Source organism: Psammomys obesus, unplaced genomic scaffold, assembly GCF_907164565.1.
Source record: "Psammomys obesus unplaced genomic scaffold, mPsaObe1.curated_primary_1811, whole genome shotgun sequence".
Lineage (NCBI taxonomy): Eukaryota > Metazoa > Chordata > Mammalia > Rodentia > Muridae > Psammomys > Psammomys obesus.
Window position 1 is genome coordinate 5,923,390 of NW_026585626.1, and position 27,753 is coordinate 5,951,142.

Consider the following 27,753-nt stretch of genomic DNA (forward strand, 5'->3'; position numbering starts at 1 on the left):
GGGGGGGCTCCCAGTCCTTCCTCACCCTGGCACCTGTCATGCGAGGCAAGCAAGTTTGCAGCTTAGCCGAAACAATTAGGGCCTCTCCCCACTAGAGGGAAGAGGAGTTTACGGTGGCCACGTGTCCGTGGCAGACATGTACCTGTGGAAAAGGGTACCGACGCCTCCTCACTTCACAGTGGGCGTGGGATGGCTGCAGAGGGGAGCGGCATGATGAAAGGAACGAGTCATAGCCATTCACTCGAGGAAATAAAAAGCCGGGTGCAGACACAACCCTACAGGGGAGTGTCTGAAATCACAAGCTGGTCGCCAACCAAGGTCCTTCGGTTGGTGAGTGCACGGACATCTTCTGAGTGGACACCACCAGCACCCAGAGGCGTTCGTGACTCTCAAGAGCGCTCTTCCTTTTCCTACCTCCTGTGTTCCAGGCCTCCAACCCACAGTGTACCTGAGCTGACCTTGAACTCCTGAACTTCCTGCCTCTGCAGCCCAAGTGCTGGGAGTGTAGGTGGTAAACGCCAGGGCAGTCAGCTGTGTTCTGCAGCTTTGATGGGCAGAGAAGCAGGCAGGGGAGGAACCTGATCTGACTCCAGTCACCGAACATTCTGGAAGGGGTGCCAAAGTGAGGGCCAGCCTTCAGGGCAGGGAGATGACTAAGGGGCACGAGAGAACATTCTGGGGAGATGGGGCTGCTCTACTTCTCAACTGTGGTGCTTGTCCAACAACTGTGTGCCTTTGCCAAAATGTAAGAAACCACCCTGTATTCTAAAGAGGGTTAATCTTACTGTTTGTAAAGTAAATCTCAGTAAATCTCACGAGGTAAGAGTGGGGACAGGCCAGCAGGGCCCTTGGTGGCGTACACCTTTTATCTCAGCACTCTGTGAGTTCAAGGCCAAAGTTGCTTAACAGAGTGAGTTCCAGGAAAAAAGGCTACACAGAGAAACCATGTCTCAAAAACCCAACCCCAACCCAACCAACCAACCAGAGCCAGCAGCTTGCCTAGGGCAGGATTGGCTGGAGGCAGTTTTCATGAGCAGGAGGGAAGCCCAGGGGACTGCTCGACTGTGTCCCATGGAGAGCCTGACATTTGACTGCATCTGGTGAGAGGCCTTGAGAACTCACTCTCTCCCCCCTGAGTCAGTTTCCTTCTTTCATGAGTCTCAAAAGCCAAGCATCTGGCGAGTGTGTAACAAGAACTCGCAGAGAAGCAGGCAAGGCCAAGCAAGAGGCGACACATGGGAGAGGTCCACACAGATGGGCTTCCTCCTGATCTGAGTCCACGGCCCCGGAGTCCTAGCTGTCACAGATAAATGAGCAGGAAACTTGATCGGCTGAGAGAATGCCCATGCTTTCTGGGAAGGTCAGCCTGGCTTGGCTAGTGGCCATAATTGACACTAATAATTTAAGCCGCTTACATTTTAGGCTAATATTCATGTCCCACTTTTGCAGCAAGGTGACACAGGGTGCTTTGCTCGAGCATAGTGCGTGTGCAACACAACAGAGAAGACAGGCAACTGAAGGAGTGTCAACACCTAAAGCATTTATTTGAATATCTTTAAACTTTTTACATATGATACATTCCAAATTTTACAAGTTGTCCACAGATATTAAAATTATAGCCAATTTATTAAACATATGATTTTCCCTGATATGGAAAGCATGTTATATAAACATTTCTACAACATAAAACATGCGAAACAAATAAAAGTCAGATGTGTCAAAAGGGAGAGGAAAAACATTTTATCATCATCACACAGTGTGCGGGCTGCAGTTCTGGGGGAATTCACTGCTCAGACCCTGACATTGTCAGGAGTGAAACACAGGGTTGCCCTCTGCTAATTCCAGGGTCCTGTGGAGTCAGGCCTGAAGGCGCTAAGCGTCGGCCTGACCTGTGAAGATGTTTACAGCCCACTGAGATGAAGCAAGCTGTGCTCATGATTTTCTTTCTGGGTTGGTACCAGGACTTGAACCCGGGCACCTTCCTCATGCTAGGCAAGTGCTCTAGTACTAAGCTCAAGCCTAGAAATGCTCTCATAATTTTAAACTTAAGCATGGTGAAGAGAGGCATGGTAAAATTCAGCCCAGAGAAGCTGAACTTAAAATCTAAAGAAACGGCACATGTTGGAAGTTAAAAGAAGCAATGGTTACATCATCCGCAGCCCACCCAGACCGTGTCAAGGAAAGGCTAGAGAGGGGGAGAGCGTGGGAGAGTCTAGTCTGCGCTTCCTGTTGCATCCCGTCTTCCTTCCCGAGGCTGGGCCAAGCAGCAGAGCTAGCGGAAGTCCGTCCTTTGAAGGGAGGCAGCTCCTCACACTCCTCACATGATCCTGGAGACTGTGCCAGCTGCATTTCTTTACCATGATACAGCTGAGCGGAACAGAACTTACGGATGCGATCTGAAAGGCTGGGGGAAAGGCTCTTGGATGGGTTAGAAAAGCTGATAGGCCCCTTCTGTTCATGTGGCCTCAAGCCACACGTGGAGTTCATGCCTTCGCCGAGCCTGCTGCCGCCACGTGAGTGAGCTCTCTGCACACAGCTGTCAGATGAGGAAGTAGGTGTGCAGCGTGCCAGAGCTGTAACTGTGGCACCACGTGGCTACAGTTCTAGAAAGGCACCTCTTAGAATAATAACACCTAAAAAGGATAGAAGTTTGTGTGCACGCGGTCTCGGGAATGTCCTAAACCAGCCGGCAGACAAGCAGCGACACGTGTAATCCAGGAGCTGTGGGGCGGGGCAGGGAACCTCAGAACACTGGCTTCTGGGTCTTGTTTGGTTTGAGACAGGCTCTCGAGTCATCCAGGCTGGCCTACAAGCTTGTAACTTGGTTGAAGCTAGCCTTGGTCCTGCCTCAGCCTCCCGGGTGTTGGGATTCCAAGCTTGTAGCGCTACCCAGCTGAGTTCTCACTGGTCTGCTCACATCTGCTGGAGGGCGTGCACATTCTCCCTTAGCCTCAGCGCAGAAAGGCTACTGTTGGAAAAACTCAGAGGTCCTTTGTATTTCAAAAAGCCCTTTAATTGAGCAATGCTCTCAAAGCCAGACGTCTTGACAAAGAAAGAGAAAAGCCAACCAACTACAGCCACGAGAAGCCAGCTGCTCTGTCCCCAGGTTCTGTTAGCGTCCTCAGTACTCCAGGTCACCTTCAAATTCAACTGCTTTGCTCTTAGAGGGGAGGTCCAGTCCCACAGGTGAACCGCATCTCGGCACTGAGGCGGGAAGTGTCATCCTGATGGGCCCCAGCGCGCCTTTCAGTCTCTGCTGGGTGGATGGCAAGTCCAACAGTCGGTGATGTGGAATGGCTCAGGCTATTGGCAACTGAAGCAGGCGGCTTCCAAGGGAGCTTGGCTCCATCTGGAAAAGGCTCAGCCAGGTGACTTCTGAGGAACACAGCAATAAAATCTGGCAGAAAATGATTTTCATCAGTCCCTGGAGCCAGAAACTAGAAAAATAAACTGGGAAGGAGAGCTTAAATAAAGGATTTATTTTAAAATAGATTCAGCTGAACTTATTTCCCGTTGTCTCTCTGGAAAAGCCAGCTGGGTTACAAAACTCCAAGTCAAGTTTTTGGTTGAGGAGCGGTTATAAGTGCTGCCAGTCAATGCCGACGAGGGTCTGGTTGGCCTCCTGAGCGTGTCCAATTTCCTCTGTGATGCTGTGCTGCTGCCAGAGCTTCTGGATCTTCCGAAACCGCTCTTGGCATAAATGTAAAGGATTTCCTCGTCTAGAAAGAGACACATGTCACTCACATGCACTGCTCGCCTGGCCCTCACATCCCAGCACGACCTTCCACATATCTTTTCAGGGTTGCTGGGAACATGTGCTGTTAGTGCCACACAGCCAGAAGAGGCCAGGAAACAGGGCCGAAGGCCAAAGCTCTTTATTCTGTGGGTGATGTGTAAAACAGGCAGTGGGACAAAGGACAGGGTAGAAGACTGACAGTGACTGTCACCGAGGAGCCTCAGACCCTCATTCCTCAAGAAGCACCACCAGGCAGCATAGGGCTCAACCTTGGCTACTCAAGCCTGGGAAGTCACATCTGCATTAACTCTTTCATGTGGGGCGAGAAGGCCAGCCAGCTTTTCAGTGGGGCCTTGTGTGCAGAAGGCTCAAGGCAGGAGCAACTGCAGCTCAAGCGCAGCCTGTCTACTTCAGCGCCACTTTCTTCTCCACACACGTCTCTGGGAAGGCAAATCTGGACTTACATCGCCAGGACAGAAAAGGTCTCCCCTGTAGAGAGCCACACAAGCCACTCAGGCCTGGGCCTGCAGTGTGGATGCTGGGGTGCTGGGTGGAAACTCAAACGAGTGATAAGTAGAATTCAGCTGTGATCTCTCTTCTCATATTTATCCTACGCCCCTCACGGCAAGCTTTTACTAAAAAGTTTTTACTTGTTACCTTTTATTTTTGGTTTATCAAGACAGGGTTTCTCTGTGTAGACCAGGCTGGCCTTGAATGCAGAGATCCATCTGCCTCTGCCTCCTGAGTGCTGGAATTAAAGGTGTGTGCCACTACCACCTGTCTTATTATTATTATTATTTTACATTATCTACTTTAAAATTATTATTGTGTGTATGCATGTGGCTATGAGTGCCACGGCATGCACACGTGGCAGTAGGGGACACTACCGGAGTCACTTTCTCCACTTTCGTATGGGGCTCCGTGACTGAACTCTGCAGACCTTTATCATGTGAACCATCATTAGCTCATTTGTTTATTATTAAAATTTTTCTTTTCAACATGTGTAGACACGCACATGTATGTGGGAGCATGCGTCATGCTTGGCCTTTGGAGGCCTGAGGCCAATGTTGGGATGTCTTCCTCTGTCTCCTGCCACCTTATGTCTTGCACTGAGTGGAGAGCTCACCGTTCTGGCTAGCTGGCGAGCTGAGCTCTGCGGCCCAGCCTGCCCCTGTGTTCTGCACCAGGGATCTGAATACAGCCCTCCGGCTTCTGAGGCAGGCGTCCTCCGTTTACATGTGAGTGCACAGGCACACATGTGAGCGTGCTCATGCCTGTACGCACATGCACAGAGGTCAGAAGTCAGCCTCAGGTGTCTTCCTCCTCGTTCACTTGCCAGTTTTCACATAGGGGCTCTCTCTTACTTTTCGTCTGAGCTCACGGATTTGGTGAGGCTGGCTGGCCCCTGCCCCGATCTCAACCTCCTCAGCACGGGGATCGTGAGCATGCAGCACCATACTCAGCCTTTCACACCTGTCCTGGGGTCAAACCCTGGTCCTCACGCCTGCCTGGCAAGCACTTTATTAATGAAGCCATCTCCCCACCCTCTCCTGACATTCTCAGGGTGGGAAGCAGCAAAGCAGGCAGCCAGGTGCCCTCCTCAGAAATGAGTCCACAGGAGACGAACCTCCAGCAGAACCCACACCTGGGAACCAGCCCAGCTGACTGCAGGCTTCCTGCTTCACCATGCTCTCCATGAAGGAAGGGCTTTGAGGCTCGGGGCCTGTTTTCCCAAGCCTCAGGCTGGGCCCTTACCTGAGTCCCTGGTCTGTCTCCCCGTAGTCATCAAGGTAAGGAGGAGAATAAAAACAGCCTTTGGTTTTGCCAGCCAAAAATAGCACCTGACATTCCCGCACTCTGTGGAGAGAGCATTCATCATTGTGTATTTACGTAAGTGACCGAGGTGGTGATTCACCAAAGGAAACAGGGCTATGCAAGAAGAGAAATACCCGAAAACCCAGGGCTAGAAGAGAAGAGAACTGGAGCAGAGACACGGGGAGCAGCCTCTGCCCGAGCTTGCAGAGGAAACTCGTTGCTGCAGTGTACCTGGTAACAGGGCGCTGCAAACGCACACAGGGCTCCAAGAGCAGAACTGAAACAGTTAAGTATGAAGAAAGACAGCTAATTGCTAAACAGGAAATACTACTCATCTTTTTTCCACAATTGTGAGAAAATTACCAGAGGTCATCAGACCCCTAGTGTTAGAGTTCCAGGCAGTTATGAGCCGCCATGTGGATGCTGAAAACCAAATCCAGATCTGTGCAAGAGCAGCCAGTGCTCTTTCACTCTGTCTCTGCAGCCCCTGAAGGGGAACTCTTAACTGGACTTAGGAGGAAACCGGGACAGGGCAGCCTAACACCATAGAGGAACAGAACTGTCAGCTGGGATCTGGCACTTGTGGAAGAACCAGAGTTGGCAGTGGCCACACAGGAAATGTGAGAGCCCTGGCCCTTCAGTCCTCACACACTGAGCACAGTGGCACTGAGGCTTCCAAAGTCCCTGCAGTGCTCAGGTGAAGAAGCCAGCCGAGGGCCTTACCTCAGGAAGATGCCAGCCCCGGAGCCGCAAGAGTAGGTGTGTGCTGTGCAGGCTCCAACATCCTCCCCCTCCAGCTCGGCCTGGCAGCAGTAGCTCTGAGAGCAGAGGAGGCTTCCACACACGAGGCACAGAGTTGGGGCTCTGCTTTTGTCACCACCTGATTTGGGGCACCTCCAAGACAAAGACAGTAACACATCACTGCTATGAAGGGGCGTGGCTACAGAGCACCCTGGCAGGTAACATTTCAATAGTAACTATCCTGTGTTAGGGTACTGGAACACCGAGTCAAGCCATGGACTAGAAACAGCCAAGGGGGCAGCATCTGGAGGAAAGGCAAACGTGATCACACGGCCTGAAAACGGTGAGGCTGTGCCGCTGGAAGGCAGTGGGGTACTACAGAGCAGTGAGGAGTGAGGGCTATAGTCATGTACAAACCTCAGACACAGTGTGCAAAGACACTGCAGGCACACCTAGCCACTTAAAGGGACAACTTTCAGTTGTTACTGCTAGGAACGGAAGCACACGTAGTTAGCGTCTAAGACACGCAGGGAAGGGGAGAGAAGAAACCTCCAATGAGAGCGCGCCTCCATGAGAATGGCCTAGGAACAAGCATGTGGGGCATTTTCTTGACTGCTAACCGACACGGGAGGGCACACAGCCCACGTGGGCAGTGCCATGCACGGGCTGGTGGGCCTGGGCTGGATGAGGAAGCGGGCTGAACAAGCTGGGAAGCGGAGCTCTTCTGTGGCCTCTGCCCCAGTTCCTACCTCCAGGTTCCTCCTTTGAGCCCCTGCTCTGACCTGCCTCAATGAAAGACTGTAAGCTGTAACCGGGTAAACACTCTCTCCTTCCTAGGTTGCTCTGGCCACTGTTTATCAGTGTTTTATCTGCTGATTTCTCTTCCCCAAACCAAGCAAGTCACCACAAACCCTTCCGATTGGCTCTGGAAGGATCTGAGAGGCAGGGCACCAAGAGAGCAACTTACGAGAAATTGGAAGCTTGGTTAATGAGGCTGCTGTAATCCTCTGGCAGGTCTATCAGCTTGTTAGATTCTCGGGGGTAGCTGTGGAATTAGAAACACCAAGAGCTCAGTGAACGTGGTCATGCTATCATGACGTGATTCTCTTCAATCTTGCCTTAGTCAAAGTAAAACAAGGGAAGTTGAACTGGCAATGACGGCCTGCCACCATGTAAGCCAGAGGGCAACCAGGAAGCTTCCTGGTGAGGGTCTGGTTGCTAGGCAGCCATTCACCATCAGCATGCCCGGAGGACAGGACTGTGAATCTCTCCCCTGTCGCCTGGGGCTTGAAGAACCAGGTAGCTAGACTGCAGGACTCTCACTGGTCAAAAGTAGTATCTGAGTCAGTTTCTGGCTGTGGGTGGAGATAGGACATTCAGAACTTGGAAGGCCATTAACAGACACCTGTCTAAACTGCCCAAGATAAGTCCTAGCTGGAGCTTCCTGGTAAGGAACAGGGCAGACCACTGTCTCCTCTTAAAGTCAATTCAAATGGGTCTGTCAATCCGCTGGGCAGGAGAGTGGTGCCCAGGGAAGCTGTCTGCTGCACAGCCTTTAGAAAACAAAGAAGACCTGTTGTTACAGGACTCTCCCCTTCAGAGTGTTCCCTGACTGTCCTCCACAGGGAGATGCTCAGCAGGTAGAGATGCTCCTGGAATCTACAAGGAGGAAGGAGAACTGATGTCTGCAACCGTCCTCCACACAAGGCTATGGTAGGCATGCCCCAACTAATAAAAATGTCAGAAAAAACAAAAACAAAAACCCAACCCAAACCAATTCTGTCTTCTCCACTATGCTGCACATGCCTTGTCTGGATTCTTTCAATGGAGCCCTTAGGGCCCAGGGGGTTGGGGAGAGAAGAGTTCCCCTTCTTCCCTGAGGGGCCCAGAATGAGTGATGGGTTAACAGTGATGCCTCTGGCTGCCTGATGGCTGCAGGGATGAGGAGCAGGTGAGGCGCTCACTCTTGGCCTCTCCCTGCTTGGGAGAGTGTTGGAGATCCCACCCACCCAACGTCAGGGCTGATGGCAGAAGCTGTGTGCTTACTAGGGTAAGCAAGGCCTTCCAAGAATACAACCATTCTCTATCAGCTACACTGGTTCCATGACTTGAAGGAACTCAGGAGAGGTCAGAGCGGCTGGCACTTCAGGGCTTCTCTCTCAGGGTGAGCTGCTCTGGTCCCATGGCTGCTCACCCGGGAAGGCTGTGCGTCACCCACGCTCCTACAGCAGAGACGAGCACGGACTTCTTCCCGGGGAGTACTTGCGCAGCACTCGCTAGCCCCACTACTGTGTGCTGCAAGGCCCCCATCTTTCGGGATCCCGGCTTCGGAGGGCCACACCACTGAAGGAGCACAGCATTCACACCCATGTAGCTTCCTGCCACCCCACACCAAACGCCTGAGTTCCTCTAACTCACCTTATTGCCCCTCTTTCGCCTCTGAGATAGCTTTTAACTTCACTGTTCTGGCACCAACTTTAAGGCAAACAAACAAACCAAAAAAAAAAAAAAAAAAAAAAAAAAAAGAGAGAGAGAGAGAGAGAGAAGGGGAAATTATTTTAATTTTATGAGACAGAATCTTGCTATGTGGCCCAGCTCGCCTACCTCACCAGCCTTCTGCTGCAGCCCTCCTGAGTGCTAGGATTACAGGCATAGGCCATCATACCTGGCTTTTCAGACACTTAGTTACTTTAACAGTTCTCTGACTGCTGAAGAGCCATCACTACTACCTGTCTCCAGATCTCACTCATCTGGCCTAACTGAAATCCAACTCCATTAAACACTACCTGCCCTCCCCCAGCTCCTGATAATCTCTACTTTACCCCCTGAATAGGACTATTCAGATTTGTGCAGTCACACACCACTGTCTTTATTGTTTGAGAAAGGGTCTCAGTATGTGGCCCCTGGCTGGTCTTGACCTCATTATATAGCCTAGGCTGGCCTTGAGTTTACAGTAGGCCCTCTGTCTGAGTCTCCCAGGTGCTGCGATTACAGGTGGGTCCCACCACCTTTATATTCAGCTTTAAGAATCCATAAAACGGGGCTGGAGAGATGCCCACAGGTTAAGAGCACTGGCTGTTCTTCCAAAGGTCCTGAGCTTAATTCCCAGCACCCACACGGTGGCTCTCAACCATCTAGAATGAGATCTGTATACACAGTAAATAAATAAATCTTAAAAAATAAAATAAAATAGAACTAGAATAAAAAAAAAAAAAAGGGATCCATGAAACAGGACTGCTGTGCGCCTGTGGCCCTGACACTCAGAAGGCCAAGGCTGTCACTGAACTCACAGAGAGTCCATTGCCTGCCTCCCAAGTGCTGGGGGTTAAAGGCGTGTGCTGTCACGTTTGGCAAAACATCTTAATTCTCATAACTTGAGTTATGTGTTGAATTCTATCAAGTTCAGTAGTGGAAATAAATTTTTGAAACGTAAAAGACTAAGGTTTATTTTATAAACAATTCTAAATAATGCAGAAAAATGTCCAAATGTTACCTTTCAATCAGCGAGTTCATGATGCAACTGTTGTCTTGGAAGAGGCGAATGAGGTTGGTTGGTAGGGAAAGGTAGTTACATAAATGTTCAAAATGGCTTGTTCCAGAAACTGCAAATGGGCAGGAAAAGAGGCAAAAACACCCACAGTTATGTCCCACACAGAAGCGAGAGAGCACAGATTCCTGTCTCTCTATCTCCCCTTCTTCCTTTCTCTGAGACAGGCTGGCCTCAAACTCAAGAGATCTGCCAGCCTCTGCCTCCCATGTGCTTGGAACAAAGCCATAAAGGTGTGCCCCATCTCGACCCACACTCTTTCCTTTTTAGGTACAACAGAACTACAATGCTAAGCACACAGCCTATAATGCTGCAGTAAGGCAACGTTGTGCACAGGATGGTAGAACATGACTCCTAAACTGGTTACAGTCCCTTTGTCTCAGCCCGAGCCTGTGTAAAAGTGTAAAACCTACAGCTTATTTCCTGGGCTTAGTGAGCCTGAAACAACAACAGTCCCTAGTTTTTGAGTAATATATAAATTGAGCCTCACATATGAGTAATATACACACTGACACAAACCAGGTACTCCTGAGACTAAAGTGTAAATGTTCATTTACACAGAGGCTCTCCCAGTCAGTAACGTCCTGGATTCAGAGGCAGGGCATGCATGCAAAGATGTACATTAGCATTCTGCAGGGCTCCATCGCCACAGGCTAGTCACCTACACTGTCATTTAATCAGAGGCATTTGTCTTGTCTCCTTAGAGAGCCGGGGCTGAACCAAGCCTGAGCCTGCACTAAACACACCAGCCTCACCTTTACTCTAAATAGCTGGAGCAGATGACTACAAACATTTCCTACATTTTGGAAGAAATGAAAGTTACCTTGAAGGTCTGGTGGGGCTGGGACACCGTTTAAATAATGGAAAAATAAAGCAGAACACTTGAGGAAAGGCATGATGCCAGCCTGAACGCTCCTCCACAGGTGCCAGCCAGAGGGGGTTTCTCCCAAGGCACTGGGGAGAGAAAATGGGTATCAGGAAAAGCATTAAGGAAAGATCACTGCAGTAAAGCAGAGTGTGAAAAACGACTGACATTTGGAATTGATGTCATGGTTAGAAGGTATGGGTCAAAGGCTAATGATAGCTGTAACTATATATACCGACAGGGCCTCCAATGACATTATTAAGATTCACAAAAGTAATATAGCCATATATTCAGAAAAATTACACAGTGAAAACCTAAACCGGGTGTGGTGATCCAAGATCTCCAACACTAGGGAGGCAAAGGCAGGCAGATCTGAGAGTTCAAGGCCAGACAGGGCAACATGTGGAGACTTCATCTTAAAACGAAACAGAACACTAAAACCCAGCAGTTATTCCAGATCTTACACCACCACCCATCACTGGGGTGTACTGCTTCCATGCTAATTTGTCTTACACAGCTCTAGCTATGTGAAGCTTAGGACTACTGTGCTATCTCGAACATACTACATGCCATAAATCTTAACCTATGCGGTGCATTTCAGAATACACTGATCACAACTGACATCAAACTATGCCCCTGCACAAACATCTGGATCACTCTCGGTTCCTTGCTGGCAAAGGTAACACCAGCGTGTATCTGTTAAGCCCTGTAAACTTTTCTGTATGTTGGATTGATTCATTAGTGAAGATTCTCAGATGGAATAACTCAGTCAAAGAACTAATGTCTTTAATGTGTGCATATACATGTATGGTGTATCCAAATGCGTGTGCACTCAGAGGCCAGAGCAGCGGGCACTGCTCTCCACCACTCCCATTATTCCTCTGAAGTACAGTCCGTACTGAGCCTGGAGCTGTGCTGGAGGCCGGCAAGCCCTGTGATCCTCCTGTTCCCACCCTCATGCCCCAGGGCTTTTTACATGGCTGCAGTGATTCAAGCCCAGGGCCTCATGTTTGTGCAGCCAGTTCTTTCCGCAGAGTCCATCTCTCCTGGAACAAGCTTTCTCACAGGCTCCTGATACACACGTTAAGAGTGCTGTGCCAGGGCGCAGCAATCCAGCAGTGCTGTTCTGGTCACCTCACTGTATCTCTGCTCTTCCTGAATATCACCCTGCAAACACACTATGCTAATCTGCCTTGCATTTTGAAAGTGCTGAAAAAAATAACATGTATGTTTTAGGAAAGCAACTTGAGAGTGCATTTGTCCACGAATTGGCATGTGATGGAGCAAATGAAGGGACTCATCGCCAAGCAGGGGTGGGAGGCTCCAGACGGCATCATTGTTCTCTCAGGGACTCCAATTGCATCAGGTGTATGAAGAGTCACTCCCATATCTTTTTAACACATCCACATACAGCAATTTTCCCCAATTAGCAAATCAATCCCTTTCTCGTGCTGACCCCTACTGACTCCAACTAGCACGTGGGACGCGCCAACCACAGAAGACTGGGGGCTCACCTTCCAGTACACTGGTGAAGTGTTTTGTGCAAAGAAAGAATGGCCAGTTCTTCTTCCCCAGCGGGGTTTTCTTGATCCATGCCATTCTCTTCTGAAAGACAAGGAAATACTAGTGGTTGCCATTCCTACTGTGTAGCTGAGCAGGCTGATAAGCGCACCAGCCAAGCACCCAAACACACCCCCACACTCACATGTAATAGGAAATATTCCTATAAACACAGGATTTCTATTTTCAAGTGTGTGTGTGGTGCTGACCTCCATCTGGCCATGGAGCCAGGCATTATAGCGTGGGTAGCATCAGCTAACGCTGTCTTGCAATATTTGAATAACAGGATGCATGGAGGGAAACACAGCTTAAGAATAAGCTCAGTGGGGTACTGATGTAACACGTGGGCTAAAACAAAACTGGCATTCGGAAATAAACATTCAGCTGGGTTTAACTTACACTGTGTAGAGATTAAGGGACTAAATAGAAGAAAGCAAAACCATTCAAACTACAGGGGATTTTCACAGAAGAAAGAAATTTAAGACTTTTTACAGGAAGACAAGCAGAAATAGCAAGTCACTGGCTGTGAATTTTATATTGATCTCTCCCAAACCGGTTTGTTTTAAGCCAAGAAAACTCAAGTTCAAGAAGCTGACAGCTTGGCGCCGGGAGAGTTACCTGTACATGAGGTAAGTAAGATCTGGACGATGTGTGCCATAGTAACCAGATGGAAAATGTGCAGGTCTCCAGTGCCGAGGCTGCTTCCTGAAAAATTCTGACACTGCAGAGCCGGGAAAGCGAGCACCAGGCTCACCTAGACACCAAACAGAACGTCAGCATGTCAGAGGCACGCCTCTCCTCTCACAGCTACACACTTCTGTGCTCCTGGTAGCTCTTGCAAGCTTGGCCCTCCGCTGACACTTAAAGGGGAGGAAGGACAAATATCTAAAAATTCACCAGGGTTTGCTCAATGACCTGCCTGGAGCTCAGTGGACCTGGAGGGTCGGTGGCTGTCATTTCACTCATCCAGTGGATCCCTACGGACACATCACTGCTAGTGACAAAAAACAGTATGTGAAAGCTTTTCATTTTCTTAATATTTCTTTTTTGTGTGCACACAAAAAATAAGTGTGGAGAAAAAAAGTGTGGAGATCAGAGGACATGGTCTCCATGTTTGAGCTGAGGTGTGCACATGCCAAATTAAAAAAAAAAATTAAAGTAGAAAAAAAATGCACAGGTAGTCTTTCAGCCATTAAGAAGAATGAAGTGATGTCATGTGCAGGGAAAGGGATGGAACCAGATGTCATATTAAATGAAGTATGTCAGACCAGAAAGATAAATATAGCATGTTTTTCTCATCTGTGGTATCTAGATTAAAAAAAAGAAAGGAAGTAAAAAGGAGGAGGGGCCTAGGAAATAAGAGGGACAGGAGGGGGTGGAGGGAGGTTAATGTGATCAAAATATGAATTACATATGTGTATACTAAATATTATATGGAAATTTCATAGGGGAAGCTACTGTTTTGTACAATGAATGTACCCTAATTGAAAAACTGTAAAAAGGGGAGAGGGAGGCAGTCTGCAATTAAGTATTATCACCACAGGGCTAGATCTGTTCAGATTTCCTAAAATGCACAAAAACACTACATGGATTGTCCTTAAACATCAGCATCACTTTCTGTAGCCACTGGTATTTTTACCTCTTAGTGGGTTAAAAGCAGACAGCATATTACTCAGCCACAAAACCAGAGAGGAGGAGGGACACCCAGACTAGGCTCCTCAAAACCTAACTAGGCAAGAGGTACAGAAATCCGTTGCTTGACAGAACCTCCCGTCTCCCTGTCCACCTACTGACACCCAAGGAAGTGCTGGATGAGAAGAGCGCAGAGCAAACTGTGAACACCCACCAGTAAATGGAACATGTCCACATCCAATATGCACGGGAGGTCTTCGTAGCTGTCGTTGGGCACCAGGGCTAGAGATGGGAGAAGACACATCAGTACACTGCAAACACAGCATCAGCCTTAGGAAGCAGGGAAGTAAGACACGTTTGGATCTACGTGCTGGAGCACCATGGAGCAAACAGTACCAACAAATACTTGGTTTGGAATGGAGAAACGGCAGACAATAAAATTTCCAAAGACCAGAAGTTGCTAGAACACAGACGGTCGTAGACACTGGAACACTCACATGCAAAGAGTTTACAGAAGTGTCCTTGTACCACGGGAAGTGATGCCACCGTCCAATGTGCTGCTGCAAATCGTGTCAATGACCTGAGACAGTCGTCCTGAAATAAAGAAGCCCTTACAGTCACCAGAGAAAAAAGCAGACCTCTTCTAAAAATACACTATGAAACAAAACAAGCAGCAATGCGTGCCCCCAAACATAACTTCTTTAGTGCCTTCACAGAAGATGGGTTTTACTGAGGAATGAGCATTCTTACCAGTCTACAAGGCAGAGGCCCGAACAGAGGCTTCTCTTCATCACTCAGAATTCTCTCTAAAGATTCAAGATGGTTAAGAAGGGAAACTGAATGCCATGCATACTTTATTGTTTACTTATTCTTTGTACATTTTTAAGAAGTTCAATTATTTCTGAGAATGTGAGCTTGTCAGGTTTTAACAACTTTAATTTTTATTTGTTTTCAAGACAGGGTTTTCCTGTCCTAGAACTCGCTCTGTAGACCAGGCTGGCCTAGAGATCCACCTGCCTCTGCCTCCTAAGCACTGGGACTAAAGATGTGCGACATGACTCCCAGCAAGGTTTGAGAATCTTTAAGTCAATTCACAGGGATTCACTTTGGATAAAAGCAAGAAAAGGGGGAAGAGGGTTTGAGGGCTCAGCCCTTGCTGTTCTTGCAGAGGACCTGGGTGTGGTTCCCAGCACCCACTGGGTAGCTCATAACTGTAACTCTAGTTCCAGGGTATCCAATATCCAATTCTGGCCTCTGCAGGCACCAGATTCACATGCAGAACAGACATACATGAACACAAACATTCACACACACATAAAATTAAGAAAAAACCTTACCAAGTCCCTCAACTAAAAGTAGTCATAATTACCACCTAAATTTGTTTTCTGTTACTGGATTTATTTAGAAACTATCAAACAGCCCAGCCTTTTGTCTGTACACAACTTTTTCCTGATTTCTTTTTATTATATCTTTATAGTGCTCTCCATGCTGTCTGTATACCACATTTGTGCCTGGTGCCCAAGAAGGCTAGATCTCACTTTTTTTCAGGCAGAGTCTCACTTTGAAGTCTTGGCTGGCCTGAAATCTACAGATCAGCTGGCTTCATATTCACAGATCTGCCGGCCTCTGCCTGGGATTAACGAGTGTGCCAGCACAACCAGTTTGTGAGCACATTTTTGACCAACACTTTGTGATTAAGGAGGCAGGACTGTGAGTGTCTTACCGATGCTCTGGATGGTGTAGGCGCAGCTCCCCCAGCACATGATGGGCACACGGGGGTCCTCTTCATTGGGATGGACTTTCAGTCCCACCTTGTAAGTAGCCGTTCCAAACGTTGTTAACATTTCTTTTATGCTATCAGAATATGGGTTCCTGTGTAAACATGCAAGGATTAGCTCAGAAGCACATGGACAAGGGCTCCAGCTCTCAGCCACTCTGTCCTGTGCTGCAATCAAACCACAGCCAGAGATGCTGTGTGCCATCTGCCTACTGAGCAGATGAGAGGCTGAGGGCTGGAGGCAGGACAACTACAGGTCCCTCCACTGTCTCAACTGTGGAAATTCTGACCCACATCCACACAAACGGTGCTCCCTGAACTGAGCCTTGGAGGAAATGTCTATCCACTGACATTTTGGAGTCCTCGGGTCAAAGACTGCTGGTGGCTACTGACCTTGATACTCAGTGAGCTCTGACCTGGCCAGCAGGTCCCCACCGAGTGTCTGTGCCTTACTGTGGAGAGCTACCCAAGGACCAGACACACTGATGGAGAGCATCACAACATTCACTTAAGTTAGCAAGCAGAAACGAAACCTGGGACTGTGAGCGTGTGAGCAAAGCTTTGGGTTCAAGTTCTAGCATGAGTGGGCGGGTGGGCAGAGGAAGCCAGGCTAGAATATGTGTCAAGACCAGACTAAGAAGGCCAATACAAGCAAACAGCTTGCAAGGGAGAAGCTCATTAAGACAGCACAGGCTCAGCAATGAAAGACACCAAGACGGGAAGTGCTAAAAACCTGCCAAACGACTAAGAAGTCACAGAAAAAAAAGGGACATCAGGACATTTCAAACATTCCAGAGAAGAGAAGATGTCCAGGGTTCAAACTAGCAAGGGACAGCAGTGAGAATGGCATCATTTCAACAGACACGTCAGCATGCAGACACATTCCACACCTGAGGTGAGGCACCACCACGGGTGTGGGGCCAGGGCTACACCATCAGACCCTGTCTCAAACAACAAAACAAACAAACGAACACAGTCAAGACAACTGCCAAGACAGCTGTGTCCTGTCCTGATTGGTGCAGAAGACTGAGGCTGTGTGCTAGAGCAAGGCATCTGGGAAAGAGGAGAGCTGACAGGTCTGAGCATGTAGAAAAGCAAGCACCAGGCATGGGCCAGAACCACCACACCAGGAACAAACATGCTCTACAGAGAAGCAGCTTAGAAAAAGACAAGGAGTTAGAACTACAGGAGGGAGAAACTGCTACTGCCTGGAGTTCTCACAATATATAGGTTATCATCGGAAGAAACACAATGCAAAGATGACCACCGATTTAACTCCAGGCTGAAAAAAAGGGTTTTATCTGACAACAAGGTATTACTGAATTCAAAACATGAAAATAGGGTTGAAGGTACAGCTCAGTGAAGGGCAACTGTCAGGGCCACGAGTTCAATATCCAGCACAGGGTTAACAAAACAAGCAACAGTCAGGGAGGGTATGGACACAGGTGCTGGGAGATCCGCTGCCTGGACTCAGGGAAACATGGCAAGCAGAGGCCTGAGGCCTTCCAGGTCTGTGCACGGGGTCACTCGGGACACAACAGGCAGACTCCAGGGCATTGCACTGTTCTGTCACCTCACCCTCACCAGACCCTGACAGACGAGGGAAGCCAGGTACAGAGAGGCTGAGGGCTCTGCTCAAAGTCGTGCAGAGAATGAGCAATGAATGGTGCCAAGCTCTGGACCCCAAGCTGGACATTGTAAGTCACTGGCTCCTGGGCACATGGTGGGGAACACCCTGGTTTGAAACCAGGTGAGTAAGAGTTTGGTGGGTCACTAAGGGAACGGTGTGAGTCAGAAGGAAGCCGAGGGGCGAGGATTCAGATGTCTTGATGTGTCAGGGGCACAGCGGCAGTTTACACGGTGGAGCAGCAGGCCCTGATCAGCGTGAAACCTCTCCGTCAGCGGTCCTCAACCTTGCTGACGCTGTGACCCTTTAATATAGTTCCTCCTGTTGTGATGACCCCAACCATAAAATTATCATCGTTGCTACTTCACAACTGTAATTTTGGTCCTGTTATGAGTCGTAATGGAAATATCTGGTGTGCAGGACATTTGATACGCAACTCCTGTGAAAGGGCCATTCGGCTCCCCCAGAAGGGTCTCGACTGGCAGGCCGAGAACCACTGCTCTGCATGCTCTCACATTTTTGCTAGTCTACCACAGCTGCCATTGTGTGATATGTATAAACTTCAGAATTCAAGATGGACACAGGTAACATTCTAGCCTCAGCCCGGAAAAGCCACGTTCCATCAACAACTCACGTAACTTTTCATTTCAAATGGGCCAGATTTAAAGGGAAGAATATCTTATACTCACTTAGGATGAAAATCAGGCCTGAAGCCTTCTGGAACTTGTATTTTGTTCATGTCTTCTGTGTTCTCTGGAGAGGGAGTGTCTGCAGAAATAGGCATTTTATATAAATTTTCAGCAGAACACAATCAACACAATCTTTATGTATTTCAGCCATGTAGCCAAAAACAAACAAACAGACAAAACCCAAAAATTCCCATTACCACACGCTGTGACAATGCACGTGAAATGTAATGAGCGTTGCTATGGCTGACCAAGGCACTGTCTGAAGGGACCCAAGCTCATTTCACAGCACAGCCACTAACCAGAACAAAGCTGAGAGGACACTGTTCTACATGAGTGAGAACCTGTGACAGAATCCTGCCCACAACACTTTCTCATGGGCCCCGAGCCCAGAGCAGGGTCTAGGAAACACTGGTTCTAGGAAACACTGGTCCTGCCAACGGGAACCGACACTGTCTCCCCATGCAAAAAGTCTACCAAGAGCAGAGAGATGGGCTACTATAAACACAAGCTGTGTGCTCTCAGGAAATGAAGAGTCATGCGTACTTTACTATTATAAAGACATGTGGAATGAATCAGGTTACTTATTTTTACTGGTTTCTTGAGCCTGGTCTGGTCATGTAGGCCAGGCTGGCCTCTTAATTTAGGATCTTCCTGCCTCAGTCTCCCCAGCGCTGAGATTACAGATGTATGCCATACAACTAGCTTGCATCAAATTTGAAAATGGGAGATTTCATTTTTAAGTAGTATAAAAGAGATTGTATTTATTGATTTATCGTTTTGTTTTTTCGAGACAGGGTTTCTCTGTGTGGTCCTGGCTGTCCTGAAATTTGCACTGTAGACCAGGCTGGCCTTGAACTCAAGACACCCATTTGCCTCTGCCTCTCAAGTGCTGGGGTTAAAGTCATGCGCCACCACCAGCCCTCAGAAAGATTTTATTATTTATTTATATACTCCATTCTTATTTATTTATCTTACTTATTTCTCCATCCACCCATTCATTTATTTGTGAGACACGGTCTCACCATGTCAGTCTACCTGGCCTTAAACTCAGAGACCTGCCTCCCTCTGCCTCCCAGTGCTGGGAATGATGGCCTGTGCCGCCAGGCCCAGCCTGTTTATATTTTTTACAAGATTTATTTATTTTTATTTTATATGTATGTGTTTTGTCTACATGTAAGTCTGTGTGTTGTGTGTGTCTGATGCCCACTGAGGTCAGAAGAGCATGTCAGATCCCTTGGAACTGAGGGTATGAACAACCACCACACAGATGCTGGTAAGTCAACATGGGTATTTCAAGAGGCCAATCAATGCTTTTAACCACTATGCTGTTTCTCCAGCCCCTATTACATATTTTCTTTTTAATGATTTCTTCTCTCTCTTCCCTCTCCCTTCTCTGTGTGACTATGAGTGTATTCATATATGCATGTAGGCACCGGAGACCAGAAAGGGGCGCTGGATCCCCTGGAGTTACAGGTAATTGTGACCTGTGACGTGGGTGCTGGGAACTGAACCTGGGTCCTCTGCAAGAGCATCAAGTGCTCTGAATCACTGAGCCATCTCTCCAGACTCTCATTTTCAAATATGTTAAAATGGTTTTATCTGGAGAGTATTTCCCAACTAACTTACACATCAGAGAAAAAAAAAGACACAGGTTACGAGGGCCAGGGAGATGGCTCAGGGTAGAGCACTTGCCGCTAAGGCTGTGACTAAGTCAGCTCCCTGGAACCCTCACGGTAGGATACTCCTAATAGTTTCCTCTGCTCTCCATAGCTGCACCATGAAATGTGCACACAGGCATGTGCACACACACACAATACATACATACATGCACATATACATATGTACATGTAAAGAAGCCAAACAAAAGTAGGTCACTTACCAGGAGCACTTTCTTCTTTCCTTAGTACCTGCATCACTTTTATCTGCTGAATTATTGTTTTAATCCACTGTGTCAGATCTGGTTGGTCTGAAAAATTTAACCTCCTAGAATAGATTACAGAGAACACTTAATTCTTTATGGATTAGTTTAAGGTACAAAAGCTTTCTTAAATAATAGATGTCTTTTAGACCCATCTCAAATATTTGGGAATCACCAGACAGTGGTACAGCATTTGGGAGGCAGAGGTAGGATCTCTGTGAGTTCCAGGCCAGCCTGGTCTACAGATGGGGAGTTGCAGGCCAGCCAGGGAGGGCTACAAGGAGAAACTGTTTCAAAGAACAAACAAAGAAACAATTTGAGAATCAAGGCTGGGGCAGAGAGATAGCTCAGAGGTTAAGAACACTGGCTGCTCTACAGAGGACCCAGGTTCCTTTCACAGCACCCACATGGTGGCTCACAACCGTCTGTCACTCCAGTTCCAGTATATCCAGGACCTCTTCTGGATATACTCTCTTCTGGCCTCTGTGGGCACCAAGTACATATGTGGCACATGGACATACATGCGGGCAAGACACCCATACACATAACACAAAAAAACAACACACACACATCAGGTCAGGAAAAACCTGCCCTATCAAATACAAAAAAATCTGGGTCTAGTGAGATGCTGAGGGCTGGAGAAATGGCTCAAGAGGTTAAGAGCACTGGCTGCTCTTCCAAAGGTCCTGAGTTCAATTCCCAGCAACCACATGTTGGCTTAAAACCATCCAAGATCTAGTGCCCTCTTCTGGCCTGTAGGCACACATGCAGGCAGACTACTGTATAAATAATAAATAAATAACTTTAAAAAAAAAAAAAAAAAAGAGATGCTGAGCCTTGCTGCTAAGCCTGACAACTGGAGTTCTGTTGGGAGCTGTTGTTCTGGCAGCTGCTTTGATATTTAAATCTCAGTGGAAAGACTGCTTTTACCAGGCCTTCACTGAAGTCAGGGAAGAATTTGCAAGTCCATCTCCTTTTGTTTGTGACAGCAGGTGGGAGAGCTTGTCAAAATCACACCTCTTGTGTTAGTTTATTAATTTTAATCCTCACTCCCAACTCAAGAATCATTCCACTCTGCTGGCGGGCTCCGGCAGAGTTCAATCCCCAGAACCCACGTGGTGGCAGGAGAGAACAGACTCCCCAAACAGACGGACTGGGATGCCTACATGAGTGAGATTATTATGGTTTCAATGGCTGCACTGAAAGTAGAAAACCCAGAATGGATACTGGCCAACAGAAATGAAGTTATATTTTGATCAATGAATGAAAGCTTCACTTACTTTTAGGATTGGAATATGGCAGATTTTCTTACGCCTCAAAATTACCAGACATTTGCCAAATACTCAACTCGACAAAGCTAGCAAAGCCCTTACTGTAAGAAGCTCAAAGCACTCCATCTAACTCCGAGAACTCTGATGAACGACTGTGCCCATTTTACACATGCAGCCCAACTTAGGTCACGTGGGGCAGAGCTGACACCACCTCAGCTATGTCAGATTCCAAAGATGGCTTCTATATAGCGTTCTTCAGGTATGGCATCATTACCATATGTTATTACCATATGTTATAAAATTACCAATGTTATTCCCATCATTAACAACCATGGGAAAGAAACCAAGCACCAAGCCACCAAAGTCACAGGTAAAATCCAACAAATGTAATTTCTCCTCACGGGCAGCTAATACTTCCTACTTCAAATACAGGCATAAGTTAGCACAGTGATGCACTTTTGTGATGAAAAGGCATAGGTTAAGTGGCAACCTGGCAAGAATTTACAAGTGTTCTATGGCACCACACACAAAGCAAAACTGAGTCCCTAAAAATGGAAAGAAAAACTAGCCTCTGAACTGAAGTCAAAGAACTACACAGAAACACTCAAAATCCACACTCATAAAACTTATGCACGTATATTCACCATGTGTGAGCAGTACCAATTAGAGGCCAGGAGAGGGCATCAGATCCCTTGAACTGGCATTACAAAGTTCTGAGCCACCATGTAAGTGCTAGGAACTGAAGAGCAGCAGTTTTCTTACTGGCTAGGCCGTCTCTCTAGCCCTTATTTATTTACTATGTACATATATGGTATGTGTTTCCATTTATGCCATGGGAAACATATGAAAATAAAAGCCTTTTTTTTTTTTTTTGGAGACAAGTCTCACTGTGTAGCCAGGCCTGGAACTCAGAGATGCACATGCCTCTGCCTCTCAAATGCTGGGATTAAAGGTGTGTGCTACTATACCCAACAATAGACTAAGCATCTTTGAAAAGTATGATGAAACACTTTGAAAGTAGGATCTCTAGAAATAAAGAAGATACCAGGTTTTTATGAATAAATAGAAAATTTACATTTTCTGTAGTATTTACAGGTGAATAAAAAAGGTTCCTTTTGGCTTATTCCTTTTGAAAGATCACAATCATACCCCACAGATCTGGCGGAAGAAATGTGTGACTAACCCATCTAGAGAGGTTACCCGGTTACACTGTGCATTGCCTGCCACCCAGTGTCCCCACCTCTGCTTTATTATTCACTGTCCATGAGGCCAGTCTCTGGCGCGGATGCTGGGCAGGCTTACCCGCTGAAGGCACTCCTTGGAGGAAGGAGCAGGGGAATGACGGTGTTGCTCAGGCACTCACAGAGCGGGCAGAGAAACTCGCCATTCTCTACATCATAGCTAGTGTGCAGGCGCAGGCGCTGCTGCCGTCGCTGCTCTTTAGCTTGAACGGAATCAAAATACCTTCACAATGAGAGAACAGGGGTGTCAAAATCTGTGGAGTGTAGGTAGCAGGAGGTGCAAGCATCAACATCCTAAGTCATTTTTCTCAAAAACAATTGAAACCGTGAACTTCTGAACTGAACTGCCTTCTGACTTTTGAGGTATTTTAATCTTCAAAGTCCCTGTGGAGTTGTAACACAGAAATATCACAAACAGTAACAACAAAACCTGACTGATAACAGTCCTTTCAGGAGTGGGAAGAGACACTTCCTGGTGCTCTCACCAGCTGTCCAGCTTCTCAGGGTTGGTGTTCACTTGTCTGGAGTAGCCACACTAACAGAGAGCACAGTGCTGGAACCACAGAGCTGAGGAGCACAGAAGGCACCATGGCAGAACAAGGGGAGGGTTTGGGGGTCCCGCTCTTGGCACAGGGGGTTGCTACAGCCTGGAGAGCCACCAAGCTCTGGAATCCAGAGCTGTTCACCTTGGACCTGAAGAATACATACATTACTCCTGCAGCCTAAGGTATATGGTTGACCGGATGGTACCAAATCCTTCTGTCTTTCCAGCTTGTTACCTAACAGATTCATTTCCTTCTCTGGAGGGATGAAGGAGATTCTGGTACAAAGCTACATTAAAATGTACCCGACACTCTCAAGTTTCTTATTACTCTCTTATATTCATTACAAAGCAAGTACTTATTTATTAAGCAAATATATAGAAATTTGCCAGTATCTTTAATTCTTTTATCCCCACCCCCAGAATGAAACTTCCTTTGCTTTGAAAGTCAATTCTGAGCCTTCAGATGGCTTCTCGAGTAATGAAAGAATATAAATTACCTTTGCCAACAATGGGCATGCATAACGTGCCCACAGCTGCCAGTGTGTGTTCCACAAGACAAATCAGGGTGCATGAATAATGGATCATATTTTTCTGCATTACAAAACAAACAAATATAAAACAAAACTATAAGCATTTTTAACTGTCCTATGATCAATGTGCATCCTTGGATTTGTGACGGCCTGGGTAAGGAAATGTTAATTTATTCAGACTTAAGCTGGCACTAACTTAGCAAGACTCTGGTAACTCAAAAAAAGAGACTCTTGTAATTCTCACCACTTGTGGACTCAAACAGCCCAAAATTGCAATGTGAGGGTGAAAGTGCATTAAGTAACTGGCCCTCCGTATCCATGAGCTCTGCACCTTTGGAGTCCATAGAAGGTGGCCAGAACACCCATCTGGTTTATGTCCCTGCCATTCCCGTTGAACGGCATTGAGACTAACTTGCAAGTCTCTAGGAAGATGCACCGAGTCACATGCATATCCTATGCCTCTGAGCAGGGTTTTTCCTCCTCAGTGCTGCAGACGAAACCCAGACCCTCACTCCCGGCACTCAGATGTTCTGCCCTGAACTCCCTCCCCAGCACTGTGGCATCTTGTATAGGGGCTCGGCATCTGAGTTCTGATACCCACTCTGGATTATAAAGCAACACGATCTAGCTGAAGCTCTGTGCTGAGACAGTCTACTTCCCCATCATGCCTTGTGCCCGAGCTCAGAGTAGAAATGCTAAAGGATATGTCAAGACACAATCTCCCATTATAGACTGGCCTTAAACTCAGCAATCCCCTGGCCTCAGCCTCCCGAGTGCAGAAATGACAGATGTGAGTTATGGTGCCTGGCATGTAGGCTGCTTGAATTCTGTCAATGAAGCTGGGTTACATTCTAATAAAGAGACTAGAACTCACCTGGATCCTCAATGAATTTAGCTCTGTCTTTTGACAGTACAGTTGATCTCTGAACAAATGCTGCCAAGACCATTGCCCTGCTTTCCACAGTAACTTCCTGCTCCTCTTGACACAATATACAGGTGACAAACTGTCTCTGTTCAGGGACCTGTGTCTGTGCTGGGCCCAATGCTGTAAGTGCTGTATCTGAAACCAGAGGGCTGCAATAAAAAGGTTAGGACTGTGCTGAATGAGCCTACACATTTCTCCATACTCATCAAGTGACGACTCCAGAGGAGTACATTCTGAATGTGGTTTTGATGCCATCAAGTGGCAGGAGTTTTTCATGTGTTTAACACTATCTCTACTCTCACAGCAACCTGCCTGCAACACACATCAGCCTAGAGTGTTCGTTCTTTCACAAATGTCAAAGGTTCCCTGTAGAAAGTAGCAGTTGGGCGGGTACATGAGTCAGCCAGAGCTGGAGATTTCACACGTATGTGCACCACAGGACCTATCACTTTCAGGGGCTTGCTGGCTGGGATATGCTGTCTAGCCGCGGCCCCAGGGACCTACCGGTCTCTCCTTTCTCAGTACTGGGATTACCGGCATGTGCTGGCACCTGGCTCTTTTACATGAGTTCTGGGAACAAATTCAGAGCCTTGTTTGTTGGCAGTTTACTGGATGACTTGAGCTACTTCCCTAGCCTAGAAGCAAACTCCAGTAATCAGAGGCCACAAAGTTACTCATCACTTTTACTCAGTTAAATTAGGATTAAAAGCATACCAAAGAACCAATGGTCAAGAGCCTTAAAAGCCGTTACTTGGTTTACCTGCTGTCAAGAGTGGCAGAGGCAGAGGCATCCAGTTCTATGGTCTGCTGGAAGAGCTCTTTGTTTTCATCAATAAAGTGCCGCTGCATCTCCGACATCTGGGCCATGATCTTTTCCCGGCGCAGTCTGGCAATCTCTGCTTTCCTTTTCCTCTCCGCTTTGTCTTTGTCTCTTGAGCTCTGGAATGATACTCCATTTAGTTAGATTCTTGGAGGCTACAGTCTTCTCCCCTAAGCAAAGTACCTGCATTGTAGACATTAGCTAAGATCCACTCTATCATTTTATTTAGATACAAGAATCAGTCTAAGATGCTACAGGGGGGAAAAAACAAGAAAATGGCTACAAATTAATGTAGCTTTGGAATTTAAGGTTTGTGAATATCAACTACTGACACTACTGAAGCCTAACATGTTCATACTAACCTGTTAAAGTTGTTTTTTTGTACTATTAGTTTAGTACAAACTAAATTTTTTTTTTTTTTGAGATAGAGTTTCAATATGTAACAGCCCTGGTTGGCCTAGAACAAGTTATGTAGACCAGGCTAGCCTAGAATTCACAGAGCTCCACCTGCCTCCCAAGTGCTGAGGTAATGGCACATGCTGGCATGCCTGACTGGAGCTGTTTATTACCTCTTCCATTATGGCTCCTTCTGCCTCTGCCACAGGACTGGTGGATGAACTTTCTCTTATCTTCTTAATTGCATTAAACATCTTAAAAACAAAAAGCCCCCCCAAAAAATGTTATCTTGAAGTTAGTAATGCTATTATAAATAACAAGTACTTGATGTTTCTCACAAAACACACAGCTGGAAATGTTACCTTTAGCAACCACCTAATCATGTCTTTGTGGACTTCCAGGGAGGGAGCATTCTGCAGTGTCTCCAGCATAGCTAGGATGCTTGGGGAGTTATTTGGCGCATCACCAGGTTCTAAGAGAGAGAAACAGGAGGCTAACACTTGATGTCACTTACTCCTACCAAAGAGAAGCGTCACTGCTTACAACACCTGCTGCCTGTCATTTGACTGCACTTAGATGGCTTTGTGTGTGTCTGAGTGACTTGTGCATGCGGAAGCCAGAGGCCAGGAGCCTTCCTCCATTGTTCTCTACCTTATTTTTAAAATCAGGATCTCTCACTGGGCCTGGTGTTCAGTGATTGGCTAGACTAGCTGGGCAGCCAGCCTCTGGGATCCACCCCCAGGAAACTGACACCTTATAGTGATGAAAGAATGAATAAAATCAGTTTTTTGTGTGGTTATTGGAAAAGAAAAGCATCACAGACAAAGAAGGCAGAAGGCATGATGTGAACTCATGGGGAAAATGCCCGTAGAGACAGGATGCAGAAAGGCTGCTGTCTATGGAGAGCAAAGCATGTGTGCAGTGGATGGAGGCAGCTTCCCCTCCTGCTCTTATTCACATGCAAGGGAGCAAAGAAGGAAACCAGAGCTGTCCTGACAAACAGGACCACTTCCTCGTTCCACCCTCCTCTTGCAGAACAATGGAACATTCTCATCATCACTTAAAAAAAAAACAAAAATGAAGTTATAGAAATAATCCTTTTAACCCAGGAACTCCTACATCCCCATGAGAGCACCCCAAATCCACCCTTTAACAAATGGCTGACTATGAGTTAGGCAGGAAAAGCCCCAGCACTCAGGAAGCAAAGGCAGGAAGGTCCCTGTGAGTCTGATGTCAACCTGGTTTACAGTGAGCTCAAAGCCAGCCAGACTCATAGAGTGAGATCCTTCTCCATAAATCAACAAGTAAAAACATACAAGCAAATGTATCAAGTACTAACTGACTGATTTGTTTCAGGACAGTGTTACTACATAACTTCTTCAGCTGTGTGTGTGTGCATGTGTGTGTGTGTGTGTGTATGTATCACACAACAGCTAATATGTAAATACATATACATCAGGAAAAAATTGTGTGTGTGTGTGTGTGTGTTACTGAGATTGAATTCAGGATTGCTAAAAAAAATTTAACATAAAAAGTTAGAAAACAACATCTCCCTGGCTTTTCAAAAAGTCATGTTACTCAATAAACAACAACAAAGTCAAATTCCTTTACGTAAAGCTAGATCTGGGGCTGGAGAGATTGCTTAGTGGTTAAGAGCACTGGCTGCTCTACCAAAGGACCCAGGTTCAATTCCCAGCACCTTCATGGCAGCTCACAACTGTTGGTAACTCCAGTTCCAGGGGATGCAACACCCTCACACACACATACAAGCAGGCAGAATACAAATAAACACAAAGTAGAAAAATACATAAATCATTAAAAAAAAAACAACACAAAAAAGCTAGAGTCCAATCTCCTGCAGCCAATCTGCTGATTCCAAACACTGCGGAAACCTACATTTTTGTAAACCAACAGCAGTAATCTAAAGGTGAAATGCCTACAATGCACTTGGCATTCATCCACGTATGTAAGTATACCCTAAGGTAAATGTGTATGTGACGCCAACTTCACATAGGAGGCACATGTCAGGCGATTCCACTGGCGGAGCCTCTGTACCAAGTTCACTTGAATCTCAATCTCAAAAGGCTGAGAGGTAAGCTGTCACGCCAGTTTTCAAGCT

At 47.0% G+C, this 27,753-nt stretch overlaps 1 protein-coding gene across 2 annotated transcripts in view; it reads right to left on the reverse strand.

Moving 5' to 3' along the window:
• Positions 1 to 1,520: 1,520 nt before the first annotated feature.
• Positions 1,521 to 27,753, reverse strand: part of Ubr2 (ubiquitin protein ligase E3 component n-recognin 2) — an 81,752-nt gene continuing 55,519 nt past the window's right edge. For both annotated transcript variants that reach the window (XM_055613228.1, XM_055613222.1), the window contains exons 27-47: positions 25,997 to 26,106; positions 25,808 to 25,888; positions 25,179 to 25,357; positions 24,368 to 24,567; positions 23,461 to 23,554; positions 22,481 to 22,642; positions 19,869 to 19,972; positions 17,990 to 18,068; positions 15,620 to 15,768; positions 14,647 to 14,702; positions 14,394 to 14,490; positions 14,111 to 14,178; positions 12,883 to 13,018; positions 12,219 to 12,309; positions 10,663 to 10,793; positions 9,786 to 9,894; positions 8,711 to 8,767; positions 7,260 to 7,337; positions 6,275 to 6,445; positions 5,492 to 5,593; positions 1,521 to 3,719 (exon numbers count right to left, since the gene is read on the reverse strand). In XM_055613228.1, coding sequence (XP_055469203.1) covers positions 3,578 to 3,719; positions 5,492 to 5,593; positions 6,275 to 6,445; positions 7,260 to 7,337; positions 8,711 to 8,767; positions 9,786 to 9,894; positions 10,663 to 10,793; positions 12,219 to 12,309; positions 12,883 to 13,018; positions 14,111 to 14,178; positions 14,394 to 14,490; positions 14,647 to 14,702; positions 15,620 to 15,768; positions 17,990 to 18,068; positions 19,869 to 19,972; positions 22,481 to 22,642; positions 23,461 to 23,554; positions 24,368 to 24,567; positions 25,179 to 25,357; positions 25,808 to 25,888; positions 25,997 to 26,106 — 2,396 coding nt within the window. In that variant the 3' untranslated portion in view covers positions 1,521 to 3,577. The remainder of the gene's footprint in view (positions 3,720 to 5,491; positions 5,594 to 6,274; positions 6,446 to 7,259; positions 7,338 to 8,710; positions 8,768 to 9,785; positions 9,895 to 10,662; positions 10,794 to 12,218; positions 12,310 to 12,882; positions 13,019 to 14,110; positions 14,179 to 14,393; positions 14,491 to 14,646; positions 14,703 to 15,619; positions 15,769 to 17,989; positions 18,069 to 19,868; positions 19,973 to 22,480; positions 22,643 to 23,460; positions 23,555 to 24,367; positions 24,568 to 25,178; positions 25,358 to 25,807; positions 25,889 to 25,996; positions 26,107 to 27,753) is intronic.